Below are 26880 nucleotides of genomic sequence, written 5' to 3' on the forward strand. Positions count from 1 at the left end.
GACTATAACACAACCTCAGGATATCCAGATTTAACTTTATTTATTTCTTTTATTTGTGTTTTACGTCATACTCAAAAATCTCACTTGTACGACGGCGGCCAGCACTATGGTGGGATGAATCCGGGCAAAGTCTGGGGCAAAACCAGGACCATCCGGACAGACATTCCAACGTACAGCCCGAGAGGAAGTCAGCGTGAGCTGGACGATTTAACCTTAAGCCAAGTCTTCAGTTTGGTATTGGAGCCCAAAAAATTGTGTATTAGTACATTGAAAATGAACTAAGTCTACTCTTGTGCTCTTCGTATTGGTTTGCTGGGTTTAGTAAATTCATAAATATGTAAATATGACATCATACCGCTTTTAGCTAATATACTTTTGAAAAAAAGAGCCCTTTCGATCATGTTAGTCCAAGGTTTGAAAAAATCCTACCTGTGATTCTGTAGACATTTTGCGTACCATTGTATGAATGAACGAAAAGAGCTAAAACACGGCAATGGCAGTATTTCACTCATACCCTGACCATAACATGCTTCCAACTGACCGGAATATGATGCTGATCTTGTAGCGCATGCGTCGAAGCAGACATCCGCATACCAGCCGTCGACCAAATTGGACGTTCCGAGTAAATAATCACAATACCAATTATCAAAACCACCTTTAACACAAATTACCAAAGAACTAACACAGTAACTATATAAACTACGAAATTAGACGGAAATATATCAGAAAGAATAACACAAAACACAAACATTCTATAAAATGTTCTTTATTCAAGCATACAAACTGGTTAATAGAAAATAATTCATAAACAGAAATACATTAATGTAAATTGTTTTAATTCGTTGAGACTTTTAGCCTTTGAGCTTTGGGTAACGCAGCATCTTCATGAGTTCCCTTATCCTACGCTGGTGCAAATATGGGATATGATCCGGCTGTGTTCTCTGCACACGAACAGAAGACAAAAACATGTGATTTGATGTCAATTCTAAATGTTTGTTAATTGATTACGCGGAAAACATCAGAATAATTGGTTTATGTACTACACAAATCTGTTATTGCTGCAGATCGAATGATATGTATTAATGCTATTGTACGTTAAATGTATGACAGACAATATTTTCAGCAGTTTTGGATCAGTGGCGCCTAACAAATTGCAGTCACTATATATTTTATCTCTCTAAGCCAGGATGCCAGGGGAAATGTAATTTCCACTGTATTAATATTATCATAAATGAACAATTATGACATCCTAACTGAGGTAAACTATTACATGTACACTTGTATCACAAGAGGCCAGATTTCACCGGTTACGCGTGATCATTAGCCAGCTATCGCAATGTCGAGGCTGCGCTGGTTTCCCCTTTATGCTGTAAAGAGGCCTATTTCACCGGTAACGTGTGACTATTTGCCAGCTATCGCACTGTCGAGGCTGCGCTGGTTTTACTATCTATGTTATACGTCTCTAAACGTACTCTATAAAATTTGATAAATCTCAAGAAGAGTCGAACCAAGTATCTCCTCAAGGTTAAAAATACGTGGGGTACAGAGTTACAAAGCTTCACTTAGAACACGTATACAGATATTACACTTTACCTATATAAAGAAAAACCCACCTTCGCCGACAGCAGGGATGACAATCTCAGCCGCAGGACTGAGTCCATTCTCTTGAACTGCCCTCACTCTTACAGTAGTCTCTCCATCCTTCGCTTGAAGTAAGATACCAAACGACGGGTAGAACGTCCTCTGTACACTGGGTGGGTTGTACATTAGGTTGGAAATTTCCACAACGTACCCTAGAGAAAGGAAAACCAACCAAGCGGCTTAAACATGTTCATCTTCCGGTCCACTGTCTTATTTATTTATTTTGATCGGAGTTTTAAGACGTAATCAAGAATATTCCACCTATATTAGCATTGGGGTGGGACGAAACTAAACAGAGCTCCGGGGAAACCCACGACCATCCGCAGGTTGCTGACATACCTTCCCGAGTAAGGCCAGAGAGGAAGGGCCAGCAAGACCTGAACTTGAACTCACAGGGGAGGCATTGGTGAGACGCTTCTGGGTTATTGCGCCGTGCTCGCACGTTAAGCACTTCGGCCAAGGATGCCCCTGACAATAATCTTAAGCACATGTCTGGGGTGGTCGTAGCGAAGTCGTAAGTGTCAACTGAGTGTATCTCTGTATTCAAAACTTCTATATACCATCAACTTGCATAGCAAAAACGAGACACAAGGGACGTGCTTAATGCGAAAAAGACACTTTTTTTTCCTTGTTTCATTCTGTATGTTTTTTTTAATGTCTATCTGGTCCGAAATTTAGAACCGGTGAGAATGCAATTTCTGTCATTTAACAACAGTTTTTCTTTGTGATAGGCTGGCTCAGGTATTCATAGTTCTGCATCACTGGAACAAGACGCTGAAGACACCAGACATGACGCCCAACTCAATCACAATATACCAAAACAATTAAGACTATCACCTTAAGCAGAATGTAAAGAGAGGATATACTTGTTTTTAATTCGACTAATTCTTAACCGCAAGCACATGAGAGTGAAACCAAATCTGGCAACTATTTACACTGAAAATTTGACTCACCTAGCTGTCTGACAATCTCGTCAGCTTGTGTTGGAGAATCCCAGTTCAGAATAAAAGTTGTCACCGGGCCGAAGCGAATGGCTCTAGAAATGCGTAAGTTCTGTGGAGATCCATCATCAAATTTCACTGCAAAAAGAAATAGCACCTGGTTTTGAACCCAAAGAAAAGGCCGCCATAGAGTTTCTTCCTTCAGCTAAAGTTTAACACATCCTAAGTAACTTAAATGCTCTGCCATAATATGATGAAAAATACATCTGAATCCAACGGCACAAATTTGCTTAAAAGATAAAAAAAATGAAACAATTGTAATGGTTTAAATTAAAAGCTTCACTTTTTCACAAAAAGAAATATGATTTAAGAAAAGAGACAGCCATCTACTTTTGGAACTACCACCTGAAGCACGTTGTCACATTTAAGTTCTAAATAAACGGAACCTATCACTCACCACATAGCTGGGCGTCATTTTCCTTAAACCCTTTGGGACAGCTGTTCGACTCTTCTGGTATGTTCACAATTGAAGGGTTGAAATAAAATGCCTTTTCGTGATTGATGAACAATGGCTTGTCAGAGAGGATCACTTCTTGAAGGTTGGTGATGGTTTGTTGAAGGAATTGATGGGCATCACTGTATATCTGCTGGCAGATCGCGGAAACACACGTCTGAGGCACTTCCTCACAGCCCGCCGTCATAGACAACACGGCGACGTTTGGTGGTGACGTCAGTATGCTGACGTCAACGGTGACTGGTAACGTTGTGACATTTGCGACAAACATCACGGTCTCGCGGAAAGCTGTCTGTAAAGGCACGTTGTTTACATCTTTTTGAAGTAATGTTTCGTTTTCTTTCACTTTGCCCGGCTCGGCTGTTATAAATCCAAACTTCAATGTCACTGTGGGACAAAGAGGTCTGGCTTCCAAGACCTCAAGCGTCATTTCATTAGTTGAAACACTGCCGTACTCGTTCGCAGCTTCGCATCTGTAAGCTCCAGCATCTGATTCCTGGACGGAAGGCAACACTAGGGATTTATTTTCCACTTTAAAGGCATCATCGGAGACCAGACGCCATGTTATGTTTGCCTCCGGTGAAGCGGAAACATTACACACAATAACCACTTTTTCGCCGATAAGAGCTTCAATGCGGGATGGCGGTTGAGACAGAATTCTAGGAGGGGAGATAACTGTGACAACGGCTGGGTCGGACGTCACGTTGGTCACGTGATTTCCAGCCACACAAACGTACTCTCCGGCATCTTCACTCGTCAGTCCTGTCAGTATGAGAGAACCACCAGTAGCGTACATTTCCTCATTCTTGTACCAGTAGTAGCTAGGCTCAGGGACGCTTGAAGCAGAGCACGTTAACGTGACACTTTCTCCTGACCTCACAGTGACGTTTCTGGGACTTTTTGTGATTTCTGGCACTGTGGCACAGAAAACCTCATCTGTATTCAACAACCGCAGCTCGTTCAAGATCTCCGTTGTTGTATTTATCAACTCTGCAAAACTCTTGGTGTTATTGTCGAAAAGGCTGTAGAATTGTTCTTCTAAAGGTGGTAAATCTTGCTGAGCTCCTGGAAGAAGCTGTGGATCGACAGAATCCACGAGTTGGTAAATTTCCCCAAAACTCCAAATCACACAGTCATAAAACCCAGAGCACTCATCAGTAGACAACAGCTCCAGAGTCATATTTTCCATCCTTTCCCGCCAGAAAGGTAAGATTTCTGCACTAGCAAAACTGTTCAGTGCCTCCTCGTTGCTTTGAATAACGTACTCTGTTGCAGATTTGCTTTCCTTCACTAGGTCATCATCCTGCATGTTTGTATTCACGTCATTCAAGACATCGGCAACTTGATCTCTGGTCACGTTGAAGTCTTCTTCGGCCACGGTGTAGTCAATTTCAGAGTCATCAGCATTCATGTCGAGTAAGGAATTTCGTATCTCTACAGTTTCTGAACCACGATTGGAAACTTCTTGCATGGAAGTCTCCAACTCTTTTGTGACGTTATTCAGCTCTTCTATACTCTGTCGGAGAAATGTTATTACAGGAGAGTAGCGAGAGCATTGTTCTCTCCAGAACTGAATTTCACTCTCTCGGGTTGTATTTGTAAGCACGGTATTATTTGAGACTCGATCATCAAGACTGTCGAACACACTTTCATCGAACGTTCCATTTCCCGCCTGTCGTCGGTAGCGGAACGCCTTGTGAAGTCTAGAAAATACTTCGTGATCTATGTCCCGCTTTCGTCGCCCAACCAGTTTCTTCACAGAATCCAAAAAGCCGTTGACCAATGATTTTGCTGCATTCCAAATGCTACCAAAAATGTTGCGGAAATTTAAACGGAAACGAACAGTGCGCCAGCCAAGCCGAAATGGATTAACATCACAAAATATTTCGAACTCAAACAAGTCTCTTGTGGATAACTCAATCTCAAACCCACAATTACCAATGTCGATGATACTTTGTAAGCCATATTTCACAATGAAATTGATTGCATACGACACAGCTCTAACAGCGAATTTGACACCCTCTAGTGTGGCGTTGGCGGCACTCAGTAATCCTTTAACACCTTCTAGAAGTAACTTGGCTCCGTCTAAAGCCAATTTTGCGACCTCTAAGACAATACGCGCCTTGTCTACAATAACTTGCGCGGCGGACAGGAGACCTTTGGCGATGTCTAAGGCAAGCATAGGCGCCCTAACGAAAAGTTTGGCCGCTTCCAGTGCTAAAAACGCAACACCTCGTAGAGCACGACAAGCCAAATTTGCAGCCACACACAGAGGATTAGGAATCTTGATCATACAACTTGTCCATCTTGGACACGGGATCTTTACCCAGCCAACCTTACATTTCTTAAATTTTATACCAGGAATGCAAATTTTTGAACATGTTTTAATCTTACAAAGACGATCGACTCTCTTTTGTGCAGCTTTTAATTTTTCAAGCGCTTTCTTGAAAGGACCCTTAGCCGCCTCCACTTTTTGCTTTGCGCGTTCTAAGCCTTCCACGCCCTTATCGAAGAAAACGTTGGCTTTGTCAACGTCGTCTTTTTTCTCGTCCAACCATCTCTGCGCACTCGTAACCTTATCTTTGGCTACGTTTACCGCCTCCTTGGCTTTGTCTATTCGTTTAACTGCTTCATCAGCTAACCTGTTCACAAATTTTCGTATGGCATCTCCGAGACTTGCTTGAACGTTGTTGCCTGCCTGGCGCTTGCGGCCACCACCAGGAATAAATTCACCTCGAATCTGTAAAGCCCAGTCTGCGACATTTACAAATACCGTGGCTCGGATAGTTAGTCTGGCTCTGAAAATATCCCAGATGTTAACTTCCGCCCGCGTGGCAATCTCCTTGTTGGTGACGAAGAGATCTGCTGTGGCTTTGGCTCCGAAGAAATTCAGACGAGCGTGAAGCTGTACAACAAAATTGTTGCTGTCACTTGCTAAGGCGAGCCCGAAGCCAAATCCCAGTTTTACCGAAACTAGACTCCATAGTTTGTTCTCTATTTTCCCGCCACTGTTTGCTTTTCCGTTGGCAAGGCCAATTTTGAATGCATCTACGACACCAAATGCTCGCCACGCCGCTTCTCCATTCATGTGATCGAAGATTTCTACTAAATCCCCACAGCGCCGTAAATGAGCGTCAGATTTCACGAATTCGCCCTCGATGCCTAAAGACAGACCCAAAACAGTGATCGAGAAGTAACCGCGTATTCCAAATGTTTTTGGACCCTTGAAGATGCCGACAGTCTCGTTATAGAGCGACTGTACCATAGTTAGGGTGTTGTTCTTAATCTCATCCACCTTCGTTTTCACAAATGTTATAAAGTTCTTGAGGGTTTTTTCGAACATCAGTTTGATAAGGTCCACCAGCTGTCTGACTTTCTGAACCAGATTATTGATGCTCTCTATGATATCTTTGACAAGATCGGCCACATTCTTTATCAACGCCGTCAAGTTGAATTTGTCCAAAAACTGATTGACCAATTGCAACAGCGCTTGAATGTGCTGGCGAAATTCTTGTATTGCTTCAAGTATGACTGGTGCGATGACCCCGACGTATTTTTGAATTTCGGTCACGACGAAGTTCAGGAGCTCAATAACAGCCTGTTTAACCTGAGCTAAAACAGATTTTATGATATCAATCGGTCGAGGAACATTGGAAATGTCAGCGTCATCCAGACGGTAAAAAAAGTCTGCTTCCAGCTCAATGTTAAAGGCAAGATCCTGAATGACGGGGACGCCACGGAGAAGTTTGGCGTCAACAAACACTGTGGTGAAAACGCCAGGAGGATTGGCTTGGGGTCCACAGTATGTTCTCGGTCCTGGACCTACAAGAGATTGAATATAAATTTTATCTACATGCATACTGATGGATTACATTTGTTTCCAGTCATAATGTATACAACCATTTCAAAATTCACTTGTTAGTCAGTTTGTTTACCCGCAATTATTAAGAGGCATAAATATTTAGCGATCAGTTTTGCATAATTTTCAAATATGCATACATATTATTTAGGCACAGTTCACATTTCCACTCTTATATTATACAGTATTTAAATGATGCACAGAAAAGTATTTCCCTGGATGTATTCTGTGTTTGTGGTAATGGCTACCTGCAAGGTACAGATGCCCAGATCTCGAGCTGGAAAGGTACATGCTCATCAAAATAGAGGCTGGATAGCAGTACCGTCTGCTTATCCATTGACATTGTGCCAGACGAAAAATGAGGAAAGGTGCAACTTTGAGGGGAAAATGAGTTTGGCCAGGGTGCACATACCTCCAACAGACCCAAACGCTTGTAAACTGTGTTGCAGGAAATTGCCAAATGACAAGGAAATTGTAGCTCGATTCTTCAGTATCGTGACATATAGAGCCACTTCCATTGGTTTCCCGCCAGACTTCAGGTAAACTTCCCAGGGGTCAACAAACACGTGCGTCAAAATCTGCCAAGTAAAGAAAAACGGGTCATAGTTAAGGCTATTTACGAAGGCGAGCCATACTTTTGATTACTGAAATATCTCCATGCCATTCGCTAAGAACATTTTATGCGTCTGTTTATCACGATTGAAAACGTCCATTTTCATCCAACTTTCTTTTTTGATATACTTTATTAATTCCTAGGGTATTTGTGTTGAAAATTCTTTTAGGAAATAGGTCTTGTGATTACTGACCCGAAATGTCCAACTCGGTTGACGACTTGTTTACGACTGTCAATTTCAACGGCTGGATTTGCCCATTGCTGGACTGACCAGCTAGATGTGATCTGGCATCAAGTGTATATTTTCTTAATTTGTTTTTGTGCGAAAGCAAACTATGGATGGGTATTAGGCATCGTTTTTTTTTGGTTGTTTTTCTTTTGCACAAAACAAGTATTACAAGATATTCATAACAAACCTCATTAATCAAGGCCTAGTTGGACAGTTTTTAATTATTATTCTATCATTACGAGATGTAGAAGGAAAAAAAATCATAAAGACAAGTCACATGACTATATCCTATATAATTAATACTCTATTCCCAATGTTCTTTAATGCTTATGTAATTAACAGTGTGTAAGCGCACAACTTAATTGCTGTAGACCACACCAGTCAGCTCACGCAACGTTTCCATTTACGACACTTACCTTTCGAATATCAGGCAGAGCGGCGTAAGTTTCTACTGGAACTGGGGCTACTGAAAAATCAAAGGATTTGTTGGGATCTCGAACTCGGCTAACCTCCAAAGATACCCAAAACGTAGCCGTCTGGCTAAGGCTGCAACAGAAAGAAAACAGATGTTTTGTCTAAAGCAAAATCTCAACATGTACGGCCTTCAGACATTTTAATTTACATGCGCGCTGTTAATCCCAAGAAAACTGAAAGAGTTGAGAGAGCGTTAAAACAGAAAATGTTCTATTTTTGGTTCCATCGAAGAATACCATGCCTCAGATCCTGAGAGAACATAACAATGCACACTGCACGCTATTGCTAACACGGCTGTGACCTTCAGTCACGAATATTGTCATGCTTTTTTCGATAAACAGTGTGTCTCCAACCATAAACGTGTTTGCTATTGTGTTTAACAGAACCATTTTTGAGCATTCCAAACAATATACATTGTATCGTCATAAGATTGTTACTTACGGGTATTTGAATGTTTCGTCCCCGTTCCACAACTCCAGTTCAGACCCGATGGGGCGTACGTTTAGCTTTCTAAACAAAGAAAATCCAATGCCATTGGGAAAAACCTTCACACCCGAGTCTTCTTTCAGCTTTTTGAATACTTCAACTTCCGCCAGAAGAGCTGCTGCTTTATCGGGAAACATCATCATGAACGTCGTGCCGAAATCTTTATACAAGTCCAGGATGATGCAGTACTGCTCACTGTGGAGTTCTGGCAAATACACGTCTTGGTTGACAAGCGTCAGTACAATGGCATGAGTAAAGCGGAATACGTGATATCTGGAGTCGTCATTTACCGGTGCACCTGCGCAGTAGCGTAACTTCTTTACTGTACTTCCGGTTGCTATTTGGGCAAAGAAGAACGGCTGTGGAGAGTTTGTGGCCACAAACATCCTCAACCAAGGTGGCAATAAAAGCTGAAGGAATGCAAATACCTGCTTCAGTAAGCTGTGTTTCTTGATGAAGTCGTTGATATCTTTGACTGAGAGTTCAAAGGTAGCTTGTCTCGCTCTTCTGATGACTTCTCCCGAAACAGCCGATCCTACATTTGGGCCCCGAAGGCCACTCACAGGACCGACTGTTAGCTCGTTGTTTACGTTTACCTCCAGACCGTTCACAGACATGGGTACCGAGAGATTTCCAACAGAGGAGAATGTGACACCTTTGGTGAAGAAGATATTCGGGTTGGAGTTGAGTCGGTACCACTGAGACGTCGAAGTGAACTTATAGTCCTCACCTTGGAGACTGAGGTCGATGAAGAAATTCCCCTCAGGAAGCCCCTCAAAGGGAATTTGGTATTTTGAGAATACGTCATCGGACAGAACCTCGAGGGTGGTGACGTCACTGAAAGATGCAGCGTCTGCTCCGGAAGCCCTGAAGCTGACGACGAATTTCCCACTGTCAGGAGAAAGAACTTTAAAAGTGGCGCTAGTAGCTGGACTCCGGATAAACAATCGATCAGGAAAAACCTGGATACCGTCCGTTGTTTCGGCACTGAGAATTAACTCCTGCTCCGGGAATGCTGTCACCACGAAATTGTCTGATAGGACACCGGCTCTGACTCGCACATTGTCTGGCAGTGAGATGATTCCTGTTTCACAGCGGTCTCCTTCGTAACCCGTGTTTGTACAGTCACATGTAAATGTGGTTGCATCAGGAGAGGGTTTGGAGCACATACCGTTATGCTGACAGGGCTTGATAAAACAGGGGTCTGGAATTAAAATGTAAAGTTGCTTACTCAGTTCTGCGGGGACATCTTGAAGATGTCTTCATCAGGCCAGTCAGTATCATGCGTGTGTTGAGTTTTAACGTTAGATTGACTGGAAACAAGTTGGGCACATTTGTTAGACTGTAGAAATCGACTTATAGCCTTTAACAATTTCAGTTTAAAAGAGCAAATACCTCTGCGCCGAGCTGATTATACCCGGCCAAAACAAAGACAACAGCGTGCTTACCAACACAGTTCAGTCCGTTGCTATGTAGTACATGACCTGGAGGACAGTCACATGAAGTTCCTGACTGTGTACACTGGGGCCAACACCAGACGAACTGTTTGTCGCCGCAGTCTGAAGCATCTGGAAAAAAATGGAAAAATAATAGATTATCAAGATATCTGTACTCGACCAAAGTATAATGACCTGTGTAATTATTTGTTGTAAAATATGTACACTAAAGAATTATAATCATTTGCAAGGTGGTATTACAAGCCTTTCTACTAATTACTTCTATTGTGTATCGAAATAAAATACGTTAAAACCAATGCTGGTGGAAGAAAGAATCTCACCTCTGCATGTTTTTCTGTCCCCGTCCAGGACAAACCCATCCCGACACGAGCACACGAAAGACCCGTCAGTATTGGCACAGATATGGGAGCAACCGCCGTTATTCGTTTTGCATTCATCCAGATCTGCAAGTCGGAAGAAGAATGTCATAACAAGAAATGAATGAATCTGTGCGTCGAAACAGACATTCGTATACCAGCCGTCAACCTATAAGGACGCTCCAAGTCAATCTGTAATTTCAGCCATTATATAAGGTATATATGTAGGAGATTGGTGGGTGGGTGGGGGGGGGGGGAGCTAGCCGAGGGGTTAAAACACCACCAGCAGTATCCAGGCGTGCACGGGTTATGAATCTAGGTGTCGAAACTGACATTAAGTCACTGAAGAAATTATATCAATATAAGCAATAGCCGTTGAATTGACTGTCAACAGAAACAGAGAAGTCATGGAAATGATCATGCCAGTAATACACATGTCAACAGAAATAGTGAAGTCATTAAATCAATTAAAAAAGGGTGTTAATATTAGATAAACAATACCAATTAAATAATGAAGTGAATGGAATAGGACCGTCAATATAAGAAATATGCGTTAGATTCAGTGTCAACAGAAAGTCGTAAGGGAAAAATATCAATAGAAACAGTGAAGTGTAATTGAAAGAATAGAATGAATAAGAAAAAAACTGACTAAAACTAATTTAAACAGAAATAGCACCCAAATTATGAGATGTAGAATCAGATCGTCTATAAAAAAAACCCTCTATTTATAGTAACTGAGATCAGTTTAATATATATCTATAGGCATATGCTATTAGGGTAGCTAACAAGGGCGTACTTGATATTAGTCTTTGCGATCTATTTCAGTGGAATAAGTCACGTGGTTCCTAATTTAGTTGAATTAATGACAAATGCCACTAAATAAGATTGGCTTTAAATTATATGAGTATACCTTGACACTGAAGTCCGTCATCTCCAAGCTCGTATCCCAGAGGGCAATCACAGTGGAAACTTCCGGGGTCATTGACACAAAAATTGCTGCAACCGGAAGTGCCTTCTGTGCACTCGTCGATATCTGCAATCAGGGTAATAATGTAAAAAAAGTAAGTAGAAGTAATTAAATGTAGTTGATATGTGGTAAGTTGTAGACAAGAAAATAAACCAAACATCGTTGTTCTGAGAGAACAGTCATGCTCATAGAGGCTTTCGAGACATGGAAGAATGACGACGTGTATAACGTTCAACCCTTAACCAAAGAGAATAGGAACCCTGCATTTCTTCCAAGACATGTCGGTAAGTAAACTCAACCTAGTTTACTCAGGTCCCTAAAATAAGGAAGGCTAAAGGTGACTTGTCTCTCAATACGAAAAGCACGACCATCCAAGGTCTCGCCTAAATATGTGGCGCCTCATAGCGTGAGAAATTGTATTCAGGCACACGGATAAGATCAGATTTACCTGTGCATGACTTCCCGTCATCAGCTAACGGTATCCTGAGGAACATCTGCATTGAAAGGATCCCGCTGTATTCTCGCACTGCTGTTCACATCCACCATTATTGGATTGACATTCGTTTATATCTGTAACCGAAAATGTATAAATTTGGCGATGTCAAATTTTAAAATGTGCGAAAACGTTATCCAAGTTGATTATTACAAAATAAAATGGATTTTTATTACTTTTGTTACGATATCAGGTTTGCTAGAACCGAATTTAAAAATATCACAATGTCAAATTTAAAAAATACGGGAAAACATGATTCACGAAAATGTTTGATATAGCTATAGATTGAATTATTGCCTTTGTCACAATTTCGTGCTGTTAGATGAAATATTTGAAAAACTCTGCTATAGGTCTCAGTTAGTAATTCTATTTTCTTACCTTCACATGTAGGCGCAGAGAAACCGTTTGGGCATTCGCAAACATCCGGTTCTATGCAGGTGCCACCATTTGGACAGGTGCCTGCTGGAAGTCCCTGACAGAGTGCTGAAAGACCATAAAATCAGTTGCTGTAGGTTATACGAAAATGCTGAGTGAAGTGACGAGCATTCTCCATTACGAGTGTAACTTTTTAGTTACAATACATCTTGACGTAGGCACAAATATAAACATTAGTCTGGCAACGATTAAATTAATAGCCCCAGTTGTGTTCACAGACCAGTTATAAATGTTACCAATGGAAATGCGCATTGTATTAGAACTGATATAAATTTGTCTTCGTGTATTATTTATTTTTCTATAACTTCAGGTAAACAATTTTATTTTTTCGAAATGGAATTGTTTAGTACCCCCATAAACATACAACCATAACTTTGGGCTTGCCTTCTTTGCTATAATCAACACAAATGCTCTTTAAACCAAAGCAAACATACTGTGCTGTTTCTTTAAAGATCCAGATGGACCGAAAGTTATATAAAAATGCAAAATGGTATGTGATTTTTTATTTTTTTTTTTTGCAGTCTTTCTCCAATGTTGCTGTTCTTACTGACCTTTGCAAGTACGTCCGTCAGCATCTAGCTGGTAACCCGGCTTGCAGGAGCACGTGAAGGATCCTACGGTGTTTGAGCAAGTCTGAGAACATCCACCATTGCCTGTCTGGCACTCGTTAACATCTGACAAATCAACACATGAAACTTACTGATGTTGCTATATACCTTACTGATGTTGCTATTTTGGTACATAGGAGGACTGGTTTTAATTCATGGGTCACAATAATAAAGATCTTTTACACCATAATACCACATCGTTGAAGGTGGACAACCAAGTAACCCGGAACAGGAATGAGTGTGAGCGGAAACCAATCACTCAAAGGTTCAATAATCGACATTGATAAATGTGTAACTGGAAGGCACATGCTCCGGATAAACATCCGCTTGAAATCCTGAGCATCATATCCACCATTAAATCAAGGACATCAGGCAATTTAAAGCAATATAAATTATAACCCAAACACCCACTAATTTACAGCATCTGTTATTTGTCCGAACAAGACTGTTATCCAAGCTTAAGTATATATTTCTCTTATGACGGTTGTTTGTTGTAATGCACGGGAGATAACGGTATTTAAGCCGGGTTATATAATATCATAACGTGTCACATGTGATGGGAAGAAAGCCAGGTACTGATGCGAAAACGACAGGTGGGAAAGCTTATACATAGCGGACACTTTAGTTATCTGGCAACTAAGTGATCACTAAGTGATCTTCAATTTAAGTCAAAATTTCAATCATTAAATCTGGTATGTTCCTTTCCGTTACCTTAACTGATTTTTGTTTTACAGAAACTTATGCAGAATTTAAGTTGTCAAGCAATATTCTGACCTTCTTATGTAAGAGAATACGGTGTAAAACACCAATCTAATAAATAAATAAATAATTAAATCTTATATAAGAAATAACAATTTTAAAGTGATTTGAAGTTTAAGACCGCTTCATGATGCCGGGAACAGGTATAACATTTCTCATATTCATATCAATTATTTAGCTATCATAACAACAATAAGATGACGCCTTTTAGATCACAGTACCTTGAACGCATGTATTTGAAATTATTCTAATTGCCCGATTAAGCTGTTATCGGTTAGTAATATTTTCAGTGCTTGGACATGTAAACTTTTATGTCGTAAATGGAGAAAACATTGGTTTTGTTTTGACGGTGTGTTGCATTAAGCATTTTGAAATAAGGTTTGTATACCTACTCTTCGTAGTTATATATCATGTAAGGGCTAAGACGAACTTTTAGGAATTTTATTCAAACTTAAGACGTTCCACCAAGGAGATAGTACATAGTCATATTTCATGAACACACCACTTACCAGCGCAGGGTGATCCTGCATATCCCGGGGGGCAGGAGCACCTGTCGGGGCTCAGACATTTACCACCATTAGGGCATGTCCCGGGGGCTCCGCCGAAGCAGATCGCTGTGAATAAAGAAAACATGAGCTTTTGAGAAAAGTTAATACTTTTGTACGAACATTGGTAGGATGTTACCGATCCCTGCTTTAAAAAGCAAGTAGAATTAATACAAAATCTCATGATTTAGGTAAAACTATGTAGCATTGTTACAGCCACCGCAGCTTTTTTTTAAATTAAGCCATCAAAAATTTATTTCATTCGAAATTCAAATTACTCTGTACACCCAGACGACGGCTGAGGTAATTACATCGCTCATAGCTCATCGCTCGTGTTTGGGGCAAGGAATGGAGGTATTTCTCAGGCCTTCAATGGTGTGTGAGAAAGGTCATACAATTCAATGGAAAAAGTTAATTGCCAAAACATTGGTGTATTTTGCAGGACAAATTTAACACATTTATAAAATTTAAAAAAAAAACTGATTAATACCGCTCGTCACTTGCCAAGGCTATTTTTAAAAGAACTTAATTTAGTTTGAAACTTTCTAGCTGGAACTTCAGTTTACCAAGTTCAAAACAGGTTGCATTCCTACAAGACAAATGTGAATGTTATGTGGTTTAAACTCACGTTTACACTGACTTCCGTCCACCAGCCCGTACCCAGCCTCACAGCTACACTTGTATGACCCCTGGGTGTTCGTACAAGTCTGGCTACAGCCGCCGTTGTTCGTGTTACATTCGTTGATATCTGAAGGCCATAAAGAACTATTACTAAATACAATTACATCTGTGGAGGCGAGTGCTTATTGTTAGCGAAAATCTATTCCACATGAAAGTATCTCTATACCTATAAAATATCTAAACAAATTTTTAAAACGATTGATTACAAAATTTACGACCTTGATTGCACGGCATTCGGCATAATATATATCAAATACTCGTTGACTTGGTGTCCGTGAACATAGATGGTGACTGATGGTGTCTTCCTGATTATATTTAAGTTTAATATTGCAGCAAAGAAAATACGCGTAATAAATCACTTTCGATGGTGTTCCAGGAAAGCATCGCCGTGAAAACACAAAGCCAAATAACGTAAACTAAACAAAAAAAAAGGAAAAATGCCAAACTCAGGAGGACAACGTCTTGTTTCATATTTCTTACCGTCGCATGTCGGAGCGGCAAATCCCACAGGGCATGCGCACACGTCTGGTTTGAGACACGTTCCGCCATTCTTGCACGTGCCGAGTGGTGCACCGTGGCAAATTGCTAGGAACATAAAACATGGCCTTTAATTGGCTATCAGCATTCTCCGATTCCAACAATATCAATTATGTGTCAAATGAAACGTGTTAATACTGTCTGTTGCCAGTTATAGAGACAGGTCATGTGAGAATTTACATATTTACTCACTTATTCGTTTGATTTATTATTTATTTATCTCGTTTTTGCTATTCTTTTTTTTTACTATCCATGTATAACAGATAGTATCAGTATACGTCATAGCGTAAATTAAAAACCTAAAAGTGTCTACATTGCAAATCGTTTTTGTTAAGAATAAACACACATGTTAAGGCATGTCTTGTTGTGCTGAACGGTTAAAGGTAAATTCCTTCACTTACGCTTGCAGGATTTCCCGTCTCCCAGTAACCCGAAACCGCGCCCACATCGACACCGGAAAGACCCGGGGAGATTGTCACACAGCTGCGCACAGCCACCGTTGTTGTTGCTGCATTCATTAATGTCTGTAACGAATATGTATGAAGAAAATGAATTCAACAACACATCATTTGCTCCATGTTAGTTTTCACAGTATGTTTCAATATTCCAAACATTTCGAATCAGTGCAGAGTGACATCCCTACAATAAGTAAGTATACTTCCAAATGTTGAATCAAATACTTTAGCTATGTTTTGATAATGGATTTTCTGAACTCATGAAAGCAATTTTAATGGAATTGAAATATATCATTAACTCTTGTTATTCTATCCTTCCACAGACTGCAAAGAGGCGACGTCAGATAATAAACGACACTTCGTCATTGTAAAACCGTACAAAGGTCAATTTTGTTCTCGTGCCACTTGAATTACGCATCGTCTTCTGTCTTGTGACTGTAACTACTCACCTGCGCACTGAGGGGTAGAGTATCCGGCCGGACACCGGCAGCTGTTTGGAGCTGTACACGTGCCACCGTTAGCGCATACCCCGGGGCTTTGGCCAAAACACACCGCTGAAACGTACAGAAAAAGAACAAATTGAGATATTCATTTTGGATATGTCTGTTGGGATATATTCTTTTTGACTGAACTGTGACCGGATCAGCATTAACTGCCAACTACAACTTTCCCTTTCTGTAACATTAGGCATTTTTTCACTGGATTCACTGGACATATAGCAAACTTATATATGACCTCGTCATTGTTGCAGTTGCTGTTCCGGTTGTCTTATGTAGAACAAAGCGATATTCCTTCAATTGACGTCTAATAAATCGCTATGAACACCGCCGGATTTTTTTTCATACAATTGTGCTTAAATCATGTGGCTTGTTATGTATGACTATTTAACGTTTTCATGTACTGTTAGTCTGCGGACCTTTGTGTTATATGTTATAAGCATAACAGGCCCTGTTATATATGTACAGCGCGGACCTGGCTGAAAGCACCTTGTTCAAGGCTCTGTTTATTTAACTGGCTGTTCATTGGCTGCTAATTCTGTGTCTAAAAATAGTTGAATCCACCTGGAGCGTATATAAGCCGTGTTTTCTGTGCAGAGGGGAGGTATTTTTGCTGCATCCACTGGGAGCCAGGAGAGTGTGAGACGCTCTCGTATCGAGTCCATTATTTTGATATGAGCTGGTGATGCCAGTTTCATTTGGGAGGACAGTTTTTTATGCCGGCACCGTTTGTGTACCACAGTAGTACTGATGTCTGGTTTATGTGAATTTCTGCGGAAGTCACGTTTATTGGTGTTCGGATCTTGATTATGATTATACAGTGTGGACTGTGTAATGTGTTTAACACGCTGACCTCACCTGACCGACAAGGTCGTCAAGGACTCTAAACTGAAGTTTTCAGTTTTGCTAAGGACGTTCGTTCTGCCACAAGGTGACATTACTGTACGTCTCTGAACGGCTCGTTTGTGAGTTTCTGCGGGAGCTGTGACTGATCTGAAGTGGATTATACCTCCATGCCTGTATTTACCTTGTGTTGTGCTCTGCGGGTGTGACGTCATTCAAAGGCTTGACTGTTCCAGTTCTGTGTAACCTGTGTACTGTGTTCGTGTTCGCTAACCTGGCGAAGTACCTGTCTAGGACAATTTGTGACTTGTGTGAATTGTGTGTTTATCCCATGGTCTTTACGTTGGATTTCCTGGAATACATTCCTTGGGATGCAAAGGTGAACTGGAAACTTGTAAAGACCGGTAATACTGATGTGTATGTTGTTGTTGTTGTTGAACTGTCTGTAAAACTGTACGTCTCATTTTATATATATATAAAGCATTGTTTACATTGTAATATTGAGTCACTGAGTCTGTTTTCTGTTGCCGTTTTCAATACCGTAACAGGCTAAAGACTGTATATGTTGATAGTTTGTTAGCATGTGGATTAGCAAGTAGAATATAGGTAGCTTACAGTTTCTTTGGTTTGAAAGTAGTCCTTAGTCCGAGTTACACTGACATAAATAGAACCTTAGTTGAGATTTCGTCATAACTGGATAACTTACGTTTACAGTTTCTTTGGTTTGAAAGTAGTCCGTAGCCCGAGTTAAACTGACAAAAATAGAGCCTTAGTTGAGATTTCGTCATAACTGGATAACTTACGTTTACAGTTTCTTTGGTTTGAAAGTAGTCCATAGCCCGAGTTGCACTGACAACGGAAGGATCCAACTGTATTCACGCACTGATGTTCACATCCGCCATTACCCGAGTTGCATTCAATAATATCTAAGATGAACAAAGCATAGAAATTACATTTATAAACCTGTTTTGACTAAGTCGTTTCTATGAATAGAAGTCAGATAATTAGGCCAGCTCATGCTGGCTTCCTCTCCGGCCGTACGTGGGAAGGTCTTTCAGCAACCTGGGGATGGTCGTGGGTTTCCCCCGGGCTTCGTCCGATTTCCTCCGACCATAGGGATGGCCGCCGCGGTATAACTGAAATATTCTTGAGTACGGCGTAAAACAACAATCAAATAAATAAATCAGATAATTTGATGAGGAAAATCATGACAATTGCCCATTCTGGTAAAAATAATGCGTTAAATTTAACAGAAAGTCTAGTGTTTCAGTGATGATAGAATGTGTTGTCTTGTTCCGGCAGATTATTCTATTAAATATAGCACACCTATTCTGATAATTCAATATCAAGGTTCTGTTAGACAGGATATTATGTTGAATATGACGAAATAGTCTGTTAAAATAACAGAATACATTCTAGCATCACTCATACAACAGACTCGTTAAAATTAGATTAAAATTAACAGATTATTTTTTTGAGTGCATGTACACGTTAAGTGTGTTCATTTGCCAACTATCACACTGATCTGTTTTTACACTCTATGATGTAGTCTTCTTCATTGTTACCTGAGTTAAAAGAAACTCACCCTGGGCATCTAGCGCCAGAAAAGCCCGGACGACAGGAACAAACTCCTGGTCTGACGCACTTTCCGCCGTTAGGGCAAGTCCCAGGGGTCAGTCCAAAGCAAATTGCTGGAAAAAAACCACAGCAAAAACAGTTAAATATATTTTCTCTTTATTGTGGTTCCTATACGTGTGGCGCCTTATGATACATGTGTTATTTTACTTAAGATATGCAAACATGCATTCCAATTTTATTATTTCTCTAGGTGTACTTCTGTTTAATCCTGCAGTTTTGACCTCCACAAAGTCTTATCAAAGTTTCAAGTGCGCATATCATCATCTGGATATGTCAAAAAACTCATCTTCTCTATGTTAATGCATTTTAACCCAGGACCACGAAACAGAATTCAACGAATTTCCTGTCACTTAATGATCATTTGTACAGTGCGCCACTGAGCAGAGTTATTGGAGTTTACCTCAATATTGAAATGAAAACGTTTTGCGCATGCTTTTGTACGCTATATTTTACCTCTGTCACAGTGGACGTTGTCTACACTCGACCACCCGGAACAACACCTGTAGTCTGTGGCTGTCCGCGTACGAGTCACTCGCCTACAAATACAAGTACGTTCTGTAAATATGTGTAATGTGTATTTATATATTTACTTTATTGGTGTTTTAAAGGCCTCCTTGGGCGAGGTGGTTAACATTTCAGCGACCGTACGTGGAAAGATCGTGGGTTTCTCCGTTTTTGCCCGGTTTCCGCCCACCATTTTGCTGGCTGCTCTCGTATAAAGTGAAATAAATAACTAGTGTTTTGCATGCCCTAATGAAGAATTTTCACTTACACAACGGTGGTAAAAGGTATATGTGTGAACTACGGACCTTCCTCAAGTGAATTTTGATAAACCTCGATTACGTAAGTATTTTTAAAACTGTTAAATATAAAGGACACGAATTCTCAAGTATGACATATTTAAATTCTATCAGTAACACATATACTGCAGGTATTTGCTTATTGTAGTTTTATATATGTTTAAGTTTCATGTTATAAACATATACACATATTGCATACAGTTTTCTACTAGGTTGCTAGTGTGGTTAAACGCTGCGGGTGCTGTTGTTTCACTTCGGCGATGCCAGACAAATAAACTCATAAACTGAGGATGATAATAATGGATCTCGCCGCGCCCCCCAAAAAATAATAATCCTGATAAAATCTCCAACATACTGCCCATGGCAGTTGAACTGTACTAGTCAGCTGTATCTACAATATAATATCCATTGCCATAAATACTACGGAAAGCACCCATCGGCAATAAAAGAATAATAGAGCTTAAGTAGAGCCAGATGTAGTTATGCAAATATAAATGCATGCCGTGATGATAAATCTAGTTGGAATATAATTAGCTGTGATGAGGATGTTTCTGGCGTTGGTGATTGCAGGGTCACGGTGTTTGTAGATTCCGTACACTTCTGGTTCATCAAATTTGAGATTTGTTGTGCAGTGTCATTATATTACACATGAAAAAGGTTTAATATACCGTGAATACTGTATTTGAACTCCAACTGAGTGCCTACCATATAGAGGCGAGATGCGGGTGTTCAACTTTAACAGCTGTATATATTGAACACTTTCTGAATATTTATTTACTTAATTAATTATTTGACTATTTGATTGGTATTTACGCCATCCTCAAGAATATTTCACTTCAGCATTAGTGTGGGAGAGAACTGGGCAGAGGCTGGGGGAAACCCACTACCATCCGCAGGTTACTGGAATGCCTTCCCACGTACTGCCGGAGACGAAATTTTCGAATAAGATGGTTATTCACATCTGTTCTGGTGTCAAGTGCAGTGTCATATACCTGTTCTGGTGTCATGCGCAGTGTCATATACCTGTTCTGGTGTCATGCGCTGTGTGATATACCTGTGAGTGTGTATCTGTGTGTTCGGTGAGGTGTTCGGCACCATGGTGTCATGTCACATACCTGTAGCGAGTACACCGTTTCCAGTTTAAAAATCCGCATTTGGTTTTGTAGCGGTCTTGAGCGGTGTAGGATTCTACTCGTGTGTGTCTACAAACATGTCGACTGAAACAAGAATAAACAGGCATTCATAAATACATATATAGTGAGAGGATGTTGTAAAGATGTCCCCATTAAAAACTGGCGAATTTGCCGTACAATTGTAGCATTGGCCGTAAAATTGTAGCGTATACCTGATAAAGAATGCGCAATTACTATCTTCTTGAACTGATGACATGAAAAAAAAAACAACAGATTTATACAGGCTAGAGTCAAGTCTTTAGTTGAAAATTTTGTGAAATATGATCTTAATGACTTTCAGTAAAAGAAAAGACGTATTTATTATCAAAATCATCGACATGGTGAACAGCTTAGATATGGGTAAGTCATGATCAGGCAGAAAGTTACACATGTGTGATAGAAATGTTGAACATGCTAAGAGTCGATCATGTTTAATGAAGAAAAAGAAAATCTGGAATGAAAAGGGAACCAAAAGTCTTCATATGGCGCACGAAAACCATAAATGAGTGGTACAATAATGGGCATGCTAGCCACACATATACGCATATGAGTGCCTAAAATTTTGAGTGTAAATTCATGTACCTGTGATGAACGTCATAAAATTGAAAGCGAAATTCTTTTTATGACGAGATAAAGGCCACGGGCGTGATTTGAGTTAAAATCTAAGCTGGGAAATATGAACAAGTCACTGAAAACGTGTCAAGTGACGGTCACTGGCGAAAATAGCATAGGTGGGCGTACAAACTGGGTCACGGCGTCTGCTTAATCAGCTGGGTTTTTTTTCTTCAAATCAGTTCACATCCGTCATTCCACAATGCAAATCAAACAATTTTGATTTTAATTTCTTCTTCTTAGCATTCATATCCATGCGTGGGTTGAGTTTTTGGTCAACACTTCTTAAGGAAACATAAAAGAATCAAGGCAGGTAGCTTCCAAGGAGATAGGCGTTAACAGGCCTAAATATTTTATAAACAGGTCATGGCCGGCAACTGCTCATTGCCGCACTCCGTGGTAGAATGTATGCATGACAAGTATTTACACGGTGTCATGCGTAGGTTATGCGGTAGCCCAGAGTGAAGTGTATTTAGGTCACGAAATGCAAAGTACATCCGTGTGTTCTTGTTCTTCAAAGCTCGAGAAAACAACAGGTATATATTTTTCTCCAGGGACATCCGCATTGACGCCAAACATCTCCGCTCACTGACTGGTCGATCTAACAGACATTGTCAAGCCTGTGACAAACAGGAAATGACGTGGGAGTGCTTTTGCTTTTTTTTTTCTTACTTGGGCAGGAGGAGGGGCAAATAGCTAGGTCGAAGCGGGTGGTACAAAAGGTGTAGATCCAAGACATAACAAAACGATGGCGACATTTATTTTAAGACTATGTATGACGCTCTGTAAAACGCAGAATCCCAATGCTTTATGGCGAAAAATATAGTGTTTTAGCATTTTTGATTGAGACAAACTGCCATTATGCTGATAGTCGTTACGTTCAGAGATACAAATTAACACTGATAAAAAAAATCAGACGTAACGTAACAATATTTTACTCTTCACTATTAGCCCAGATCAGGCATACGTTTTAGCCGTTCAATTTTAAAGTAAAGTTATCTTCAGGTATCTGTGCTTTTTATTATTTTTTCAGTTAATTTTCATTCATCATTTTTTCAACAGGACTATCTTTATAATTCTGTATTAACAAAAATACACACTTAAATATTTGTTTAAGAGTATACAAAATATAAGTATATATATTAAAATTATTAATTATCAGTTATTATCACCGATTATTGTGATTCTTTTTTGTTTATTGAAACGCATTATACAGCAATGCAGAAGAGGGTCTCCTTATTAGGATGGACAGTCTAGTTCACATGCGATACTGCAAAAATGACGTCTATCAGGTGAAGACCTTGTCGTTGTTTGCTGTCGATTGAATGCCGTCAAAAGTAAAACAAAGAACCCCATACTAAAGATTCGAAGCAAATGATCTGATCGAGCCTCAACCACTGGGATGGAGCTAGGCTCACTATATCCAGCCCTTAGCTGTAGTATGCAGCTTTGTAAATTGAAACAGAAACCACTGAGTGTGTGTCACGGTATGTTTTCAATAACCCCAGAGCATTGATTAGAGTGCAATAAACTTAAAGCGAATTTCTCAGGCGTTTTCTAGAAATGACCTATATTTCTAATTGAGACTGGGACCGCCAAAACGAAAACAATATGGAGCGGAGACATGTGGCCTGGGTTTGACACATGAGATAGTTACGCTTACAGAACAGTTTGTAGTAAAGTAGTACTTGAACAGTCACTGTAGTTGGATGATGGTGGAGGAGTTATATGTCAACGGACGTTGGACATACAGTAGATTTATTGAAGGTCAAAAACCCCGGTCTTTTATTGGGTCCATATGTGTGTGGAATCGGAGTCAGAATGTACGTCTCTTGTTATCAGGCAGCAGGCCAGTTAAACACCACAAAGATTGGACTAGTTGAAGAGAACGCGTGCATGTACTATAGTGAAAGACTGCAGTAAAACCAGAGCTGCGACGACTGGATGGGCTAATTATCACATTTAGTAGGTGAAATTCCGCCTCTTGTCAATTTACATCAGTTACAGGGTTCTATTCGAACTGTTCACGTAAATGCTTGGATAGTAGCAAATTACACGCCACCTAATGGCAAAGGCTGTTCGCTTAATAATATTTTCTCTTAAAAATCTAAAATTTACGTTAAGGTTAACAGAAAGTCTGTTGTTGAGTGTTGCTAGAATACATAATGCATAATAATGTGTTATATTCAACAGAATATTCTGTTAGCATAATAGAATTTTTATGTTGAATTAATAAACTGTGTGCGTTATATTTAACAGAATAATCTGCTGCAGTGTAACAGAATACATTCTAGCATCACGCAAACAACAGACTTTCTGTTAATCTAACTGGTTATTTTATAATGATGACTGCACCGTGCAGATACTTTTTAGACAGTCTCTTGTTAATTTACAAGCACAGTCCTACGTTGTACACGTGTATACATTCTGCGCAGCTAAGCATGTTTACCAGCTACAATAGCTTATATGTTGTTTCCTTCCTGTATTAAGAGTGCACACCATCAGGTATGTTTGCGAGCTATAGGCCTCCTTCCTGCGCTGTGCATGCCTGTCCTCGTGCAGTGCACATATCACAATGTAACACAACATAACTGTGCAGGAACTATGATTATAACTTAGAAAATACGATACGTCTGTACTACGTGAAAATGATTTGTATTTAGATGCAGTCGTGAAGTTTTAATGCAAGCAACAAATTCACCTGATCATATTTTAATCTTAGACTGAACATTGCCTCGAGGAAAATGCAGATATAATTAGACATTCATTTAAAACTGTGTTGACTGTGTCTACAGCTGAATGATTTCCTTACACATTGGTGTTGGGAGAAGTATATTCACTCAAAAAATTAATCCGTTAAATTTAACAGAAATCCTATTACCTGAGTGATTCTAGAATGTATTATGTTATTGTAGCAGATTATTCTACTAAATATTACACACATGTTCTGTTAATTTAACATAACGATTACAGTAGATTAACAGGGCATTATGTTGAATATGACACAGTATTGTGTTATAAAAACAGAATACTGTCTAGCACCACTCAGACTTTCTGTTAAAGATAACGGTGTATTTTAGGTTTAACTTTCAGGTATAGACACGGAAGTCACGTGGACAAAGGCTAGATCAACTTAATTACAAGTCTGTGATAAGTTTTACCAGGCATCGCTGATTTTTATAAAGTCTTTGTAATAAAGAATTAATGAAATGAAATTGAACAGGCATGACTGCATCACCTTACTTGGTTCATTATACAATGTAGGTTTCGTGCAGTTCTCCTGGCTCTGGTAAGCTTTATAAACAAACGCCTTAGTGTGAACTGGACAAAACGATGTGTTCATGAATTTTGATAATACTATCTACATATCATTTCAGAAAATATGACAACTTACCCGTTCGACGAGAGAGCATTCACGGACAGACAGACGAACAGAAAGACTGTCAGGCCACAGACAAATGCCTCCACGCGCATTGCCTCTGTGATCACAGGACTGTGGGCTTATAAATTAATAATTAATATAATAACTATATGTTGGTATGTTAAATAAATATAATAGTGAGCTTTCCCGACCGCTGCCGGATCGGGGAATAGAGTGTTGGTGAGTTCAGTGAACTGACACTAGTTATATACCTCGAGCACAGAGCCCAACCCTCGTGTTATTAATACTGTTTGCTTCGGATTTCCTCCAATCAGCGTTGGCGGATACGCGCAGGAATTTCATTAAATTTGAACCCACACTGACCTTATCACGCCCTAGCTTTGGAGTAGTCGTGTTCCTCCGCTTTTAAAGTAGTCCAGCCAGGTGATTCGTCAACACGTCCACTCAACTGGAAACAGATCCGGGTATTGGGAGTGTAGCTTTTTAAAAGTGTGTTTGGGACAATGTGTGTGTTAGAAATGATTACTGAACTTGTAACAATATGAAAAAGGAAGTGGATGTGTACGTTTGGCTGGGTAATTATTCGTTTCTGTAACCGGATATGCCGTATAGCTTTATGAGAGGAAATGGGTGTTCTAAGTATGTATAGGACATACATAAGGAAAGAAGGGTGTGTGGGGCCTGGGGAGAAGAATATTCAAAACAAAGATATGAATCATGAATAATAAATGAATAACTATCTTCAGTCATCGGTTCAGTTTGGATTTTGTGAATAACAGAGGGCCTCGGAAATTCCAACATAATTATACTTCATTTTTAACACGATATAAGGTATACATCGTGAATTCTGGTGGAAGTCATGTACCGGTATGTAGATTTAAACTTGGATGAGTCGACGTGGTACCTTCTGTTTTGTTTCACTTACAAGGCACATGTGCTGCCATGAAATTGTTCACAAATATCAGGAATAGAGTAACAAAATGTTATTTATGCGAAGTATGTATATATGTATGTAACAATGACGACGAGGAGTCATTAGGTGTGTGTACATATACTTTGTCTACTTGTGGCCGGGCGAGTCCATGCCGCCAAAGTGCTGCCGCCACTGAAGCATCATGCCGAAGACACCAGAAATGACCACATTATATGACACAATGCCAACCAGTCCTGTTTCCTTTCTCTAACATCTCAGTGCTGAGCACCAAGCGAGGCAGCAACAAGTAACCGTTGTTAAAGAATCTGGTATCACCCGTCCCGGCTTGATCTCATGCCTTCCGAATGGACGTTTCTGAAGCTAATGTGTTAAATACATCTGTGAGTTATGCATTGCAACAGAACTGGTCCAGAAAATACAAAAAGTCAAGAAGAATGTTATTCTGATATATAAAGTGGGTTTTTAAAAAGACTTTCTGGAATATTGCATTGTATAACATATATTAGATCATCTGTGGCAAAAATATGCCAAAGTTTCTGAAATGCTCCAATAATAATAATAATAATAATAGTTCAATAGGCCTAAGTTAAACTGATCATTGAGCTGACCTAGGAAACCAGCAGTTTGTTTTACATATTTGGTTTCGTTTTACACGATGCTCAAGCATGTTATATATACCCGAGAAACATGTTTAATAAAAAATCGATTTGCTCAAATTCCATGGATGTTTGTTTTTCTTGTACAGTAGGCCAAATAATTACCTTTCACAAGATATCAGCCTTGTCTTAACAAGTGTTACCTTTCAATCTCGGAAAAGTTCTGAAAATTATAAAGCCGGTCGCATTATAACTTTTAAACTTTAGAGTCATTTTTGCACTATAAATAGTAGGTTACCGGTGCGAGTCCGATATACATCGAATGGTAATAATTAGGGCTATTCTTAATTGGTAAA

The 26880-nt window shown here is 39.8% G+C and overlaps 1 protein-coding gene across 1 annotated transcript; it reads right to left on the bottom strand.

The window, feature by feature from the left end:
* Window positions 1-750: 750 nt before the first annotated feature.
* LOC135476878 (uncharacterized) lies at window positions 751-25200 on the bottom strand. The gene is made up of 24 exons (XM_064757022.1): window positions 25007-25200; window positions 20944-21045; window positions 19482-19564; window positions 18977-19081; window positions 18194-18316; window positions 16500-16604; window positions 15997-16119; window positions 15539-15643; window positions 15006-15125; window positions 14342-14446; window positions 13017-13139; window positions 12409-12513; window positions 12065-12107; window positions 11986-12020; window positions 11481-11603; window positions 10535-10657; window positions 10206-10325; window positions 8713-9961; window positions 8214-8343; window positions 7368-7533; window positions 3040-6918; window positions 2595-2720; window positions 1614-1793; window positions 751-941 (listed from the first exon to the last, which is right to left on the bottom strand). The coding sequence occupies exons 1-24, from the start codon at window positions 25084-25086 to the stop codon at window positions 901-903; spliced, it is 7494 nt and encodes a 2497-aa protein (XP_064613092.1). The 5' UTR covers window positions 25087-25200; the 3' UTR covers window positions 751-900.
* Between the last annotated feature and the right edge of the window lie 1680 nt (window positions 25201-26880).

Source organism: Liolophura sinensis, chromosome 10 (assembly GCF_032854445.1).
Source record: "Liolophura sinensis isolate JHLJ2023 chromosome 10, CUHK_Ljap_v2, whole genome shotgun sequence".
NCBI classification, from domain to species: Eukaryota; Metazoa; Mollusca; class Polyplacophora; order Chitonida; family Chitonidae; genus Liolophura; species Liolophura sinensis.

Excerpts from the sequence above, each read along its gene's own strand:
- LOC135476878 (XM_064757022.1), bottom strand. The coding sequence starts at position 25,086 with ATGCGCGTGGAGGCATTTGTCTGTGGCCTGACAGTCTTTCTGTTCGTC. Across the intron at positions 12,021-12,064 it reads AATGGTGGATGTGAACAGCA|GATACCGTTAGCTGATGACG; the intron begins GTGCGAGAATAC and ends GATGTTCCTCAG. Across the intron at positions 6,919-7,367 it reads AGCGTTTGGGTCTGTTGGAG|GTCCAGGACCGAGAACATAC; the intron begins GTATGTGCACCC and ends AATCTCTTGTAG.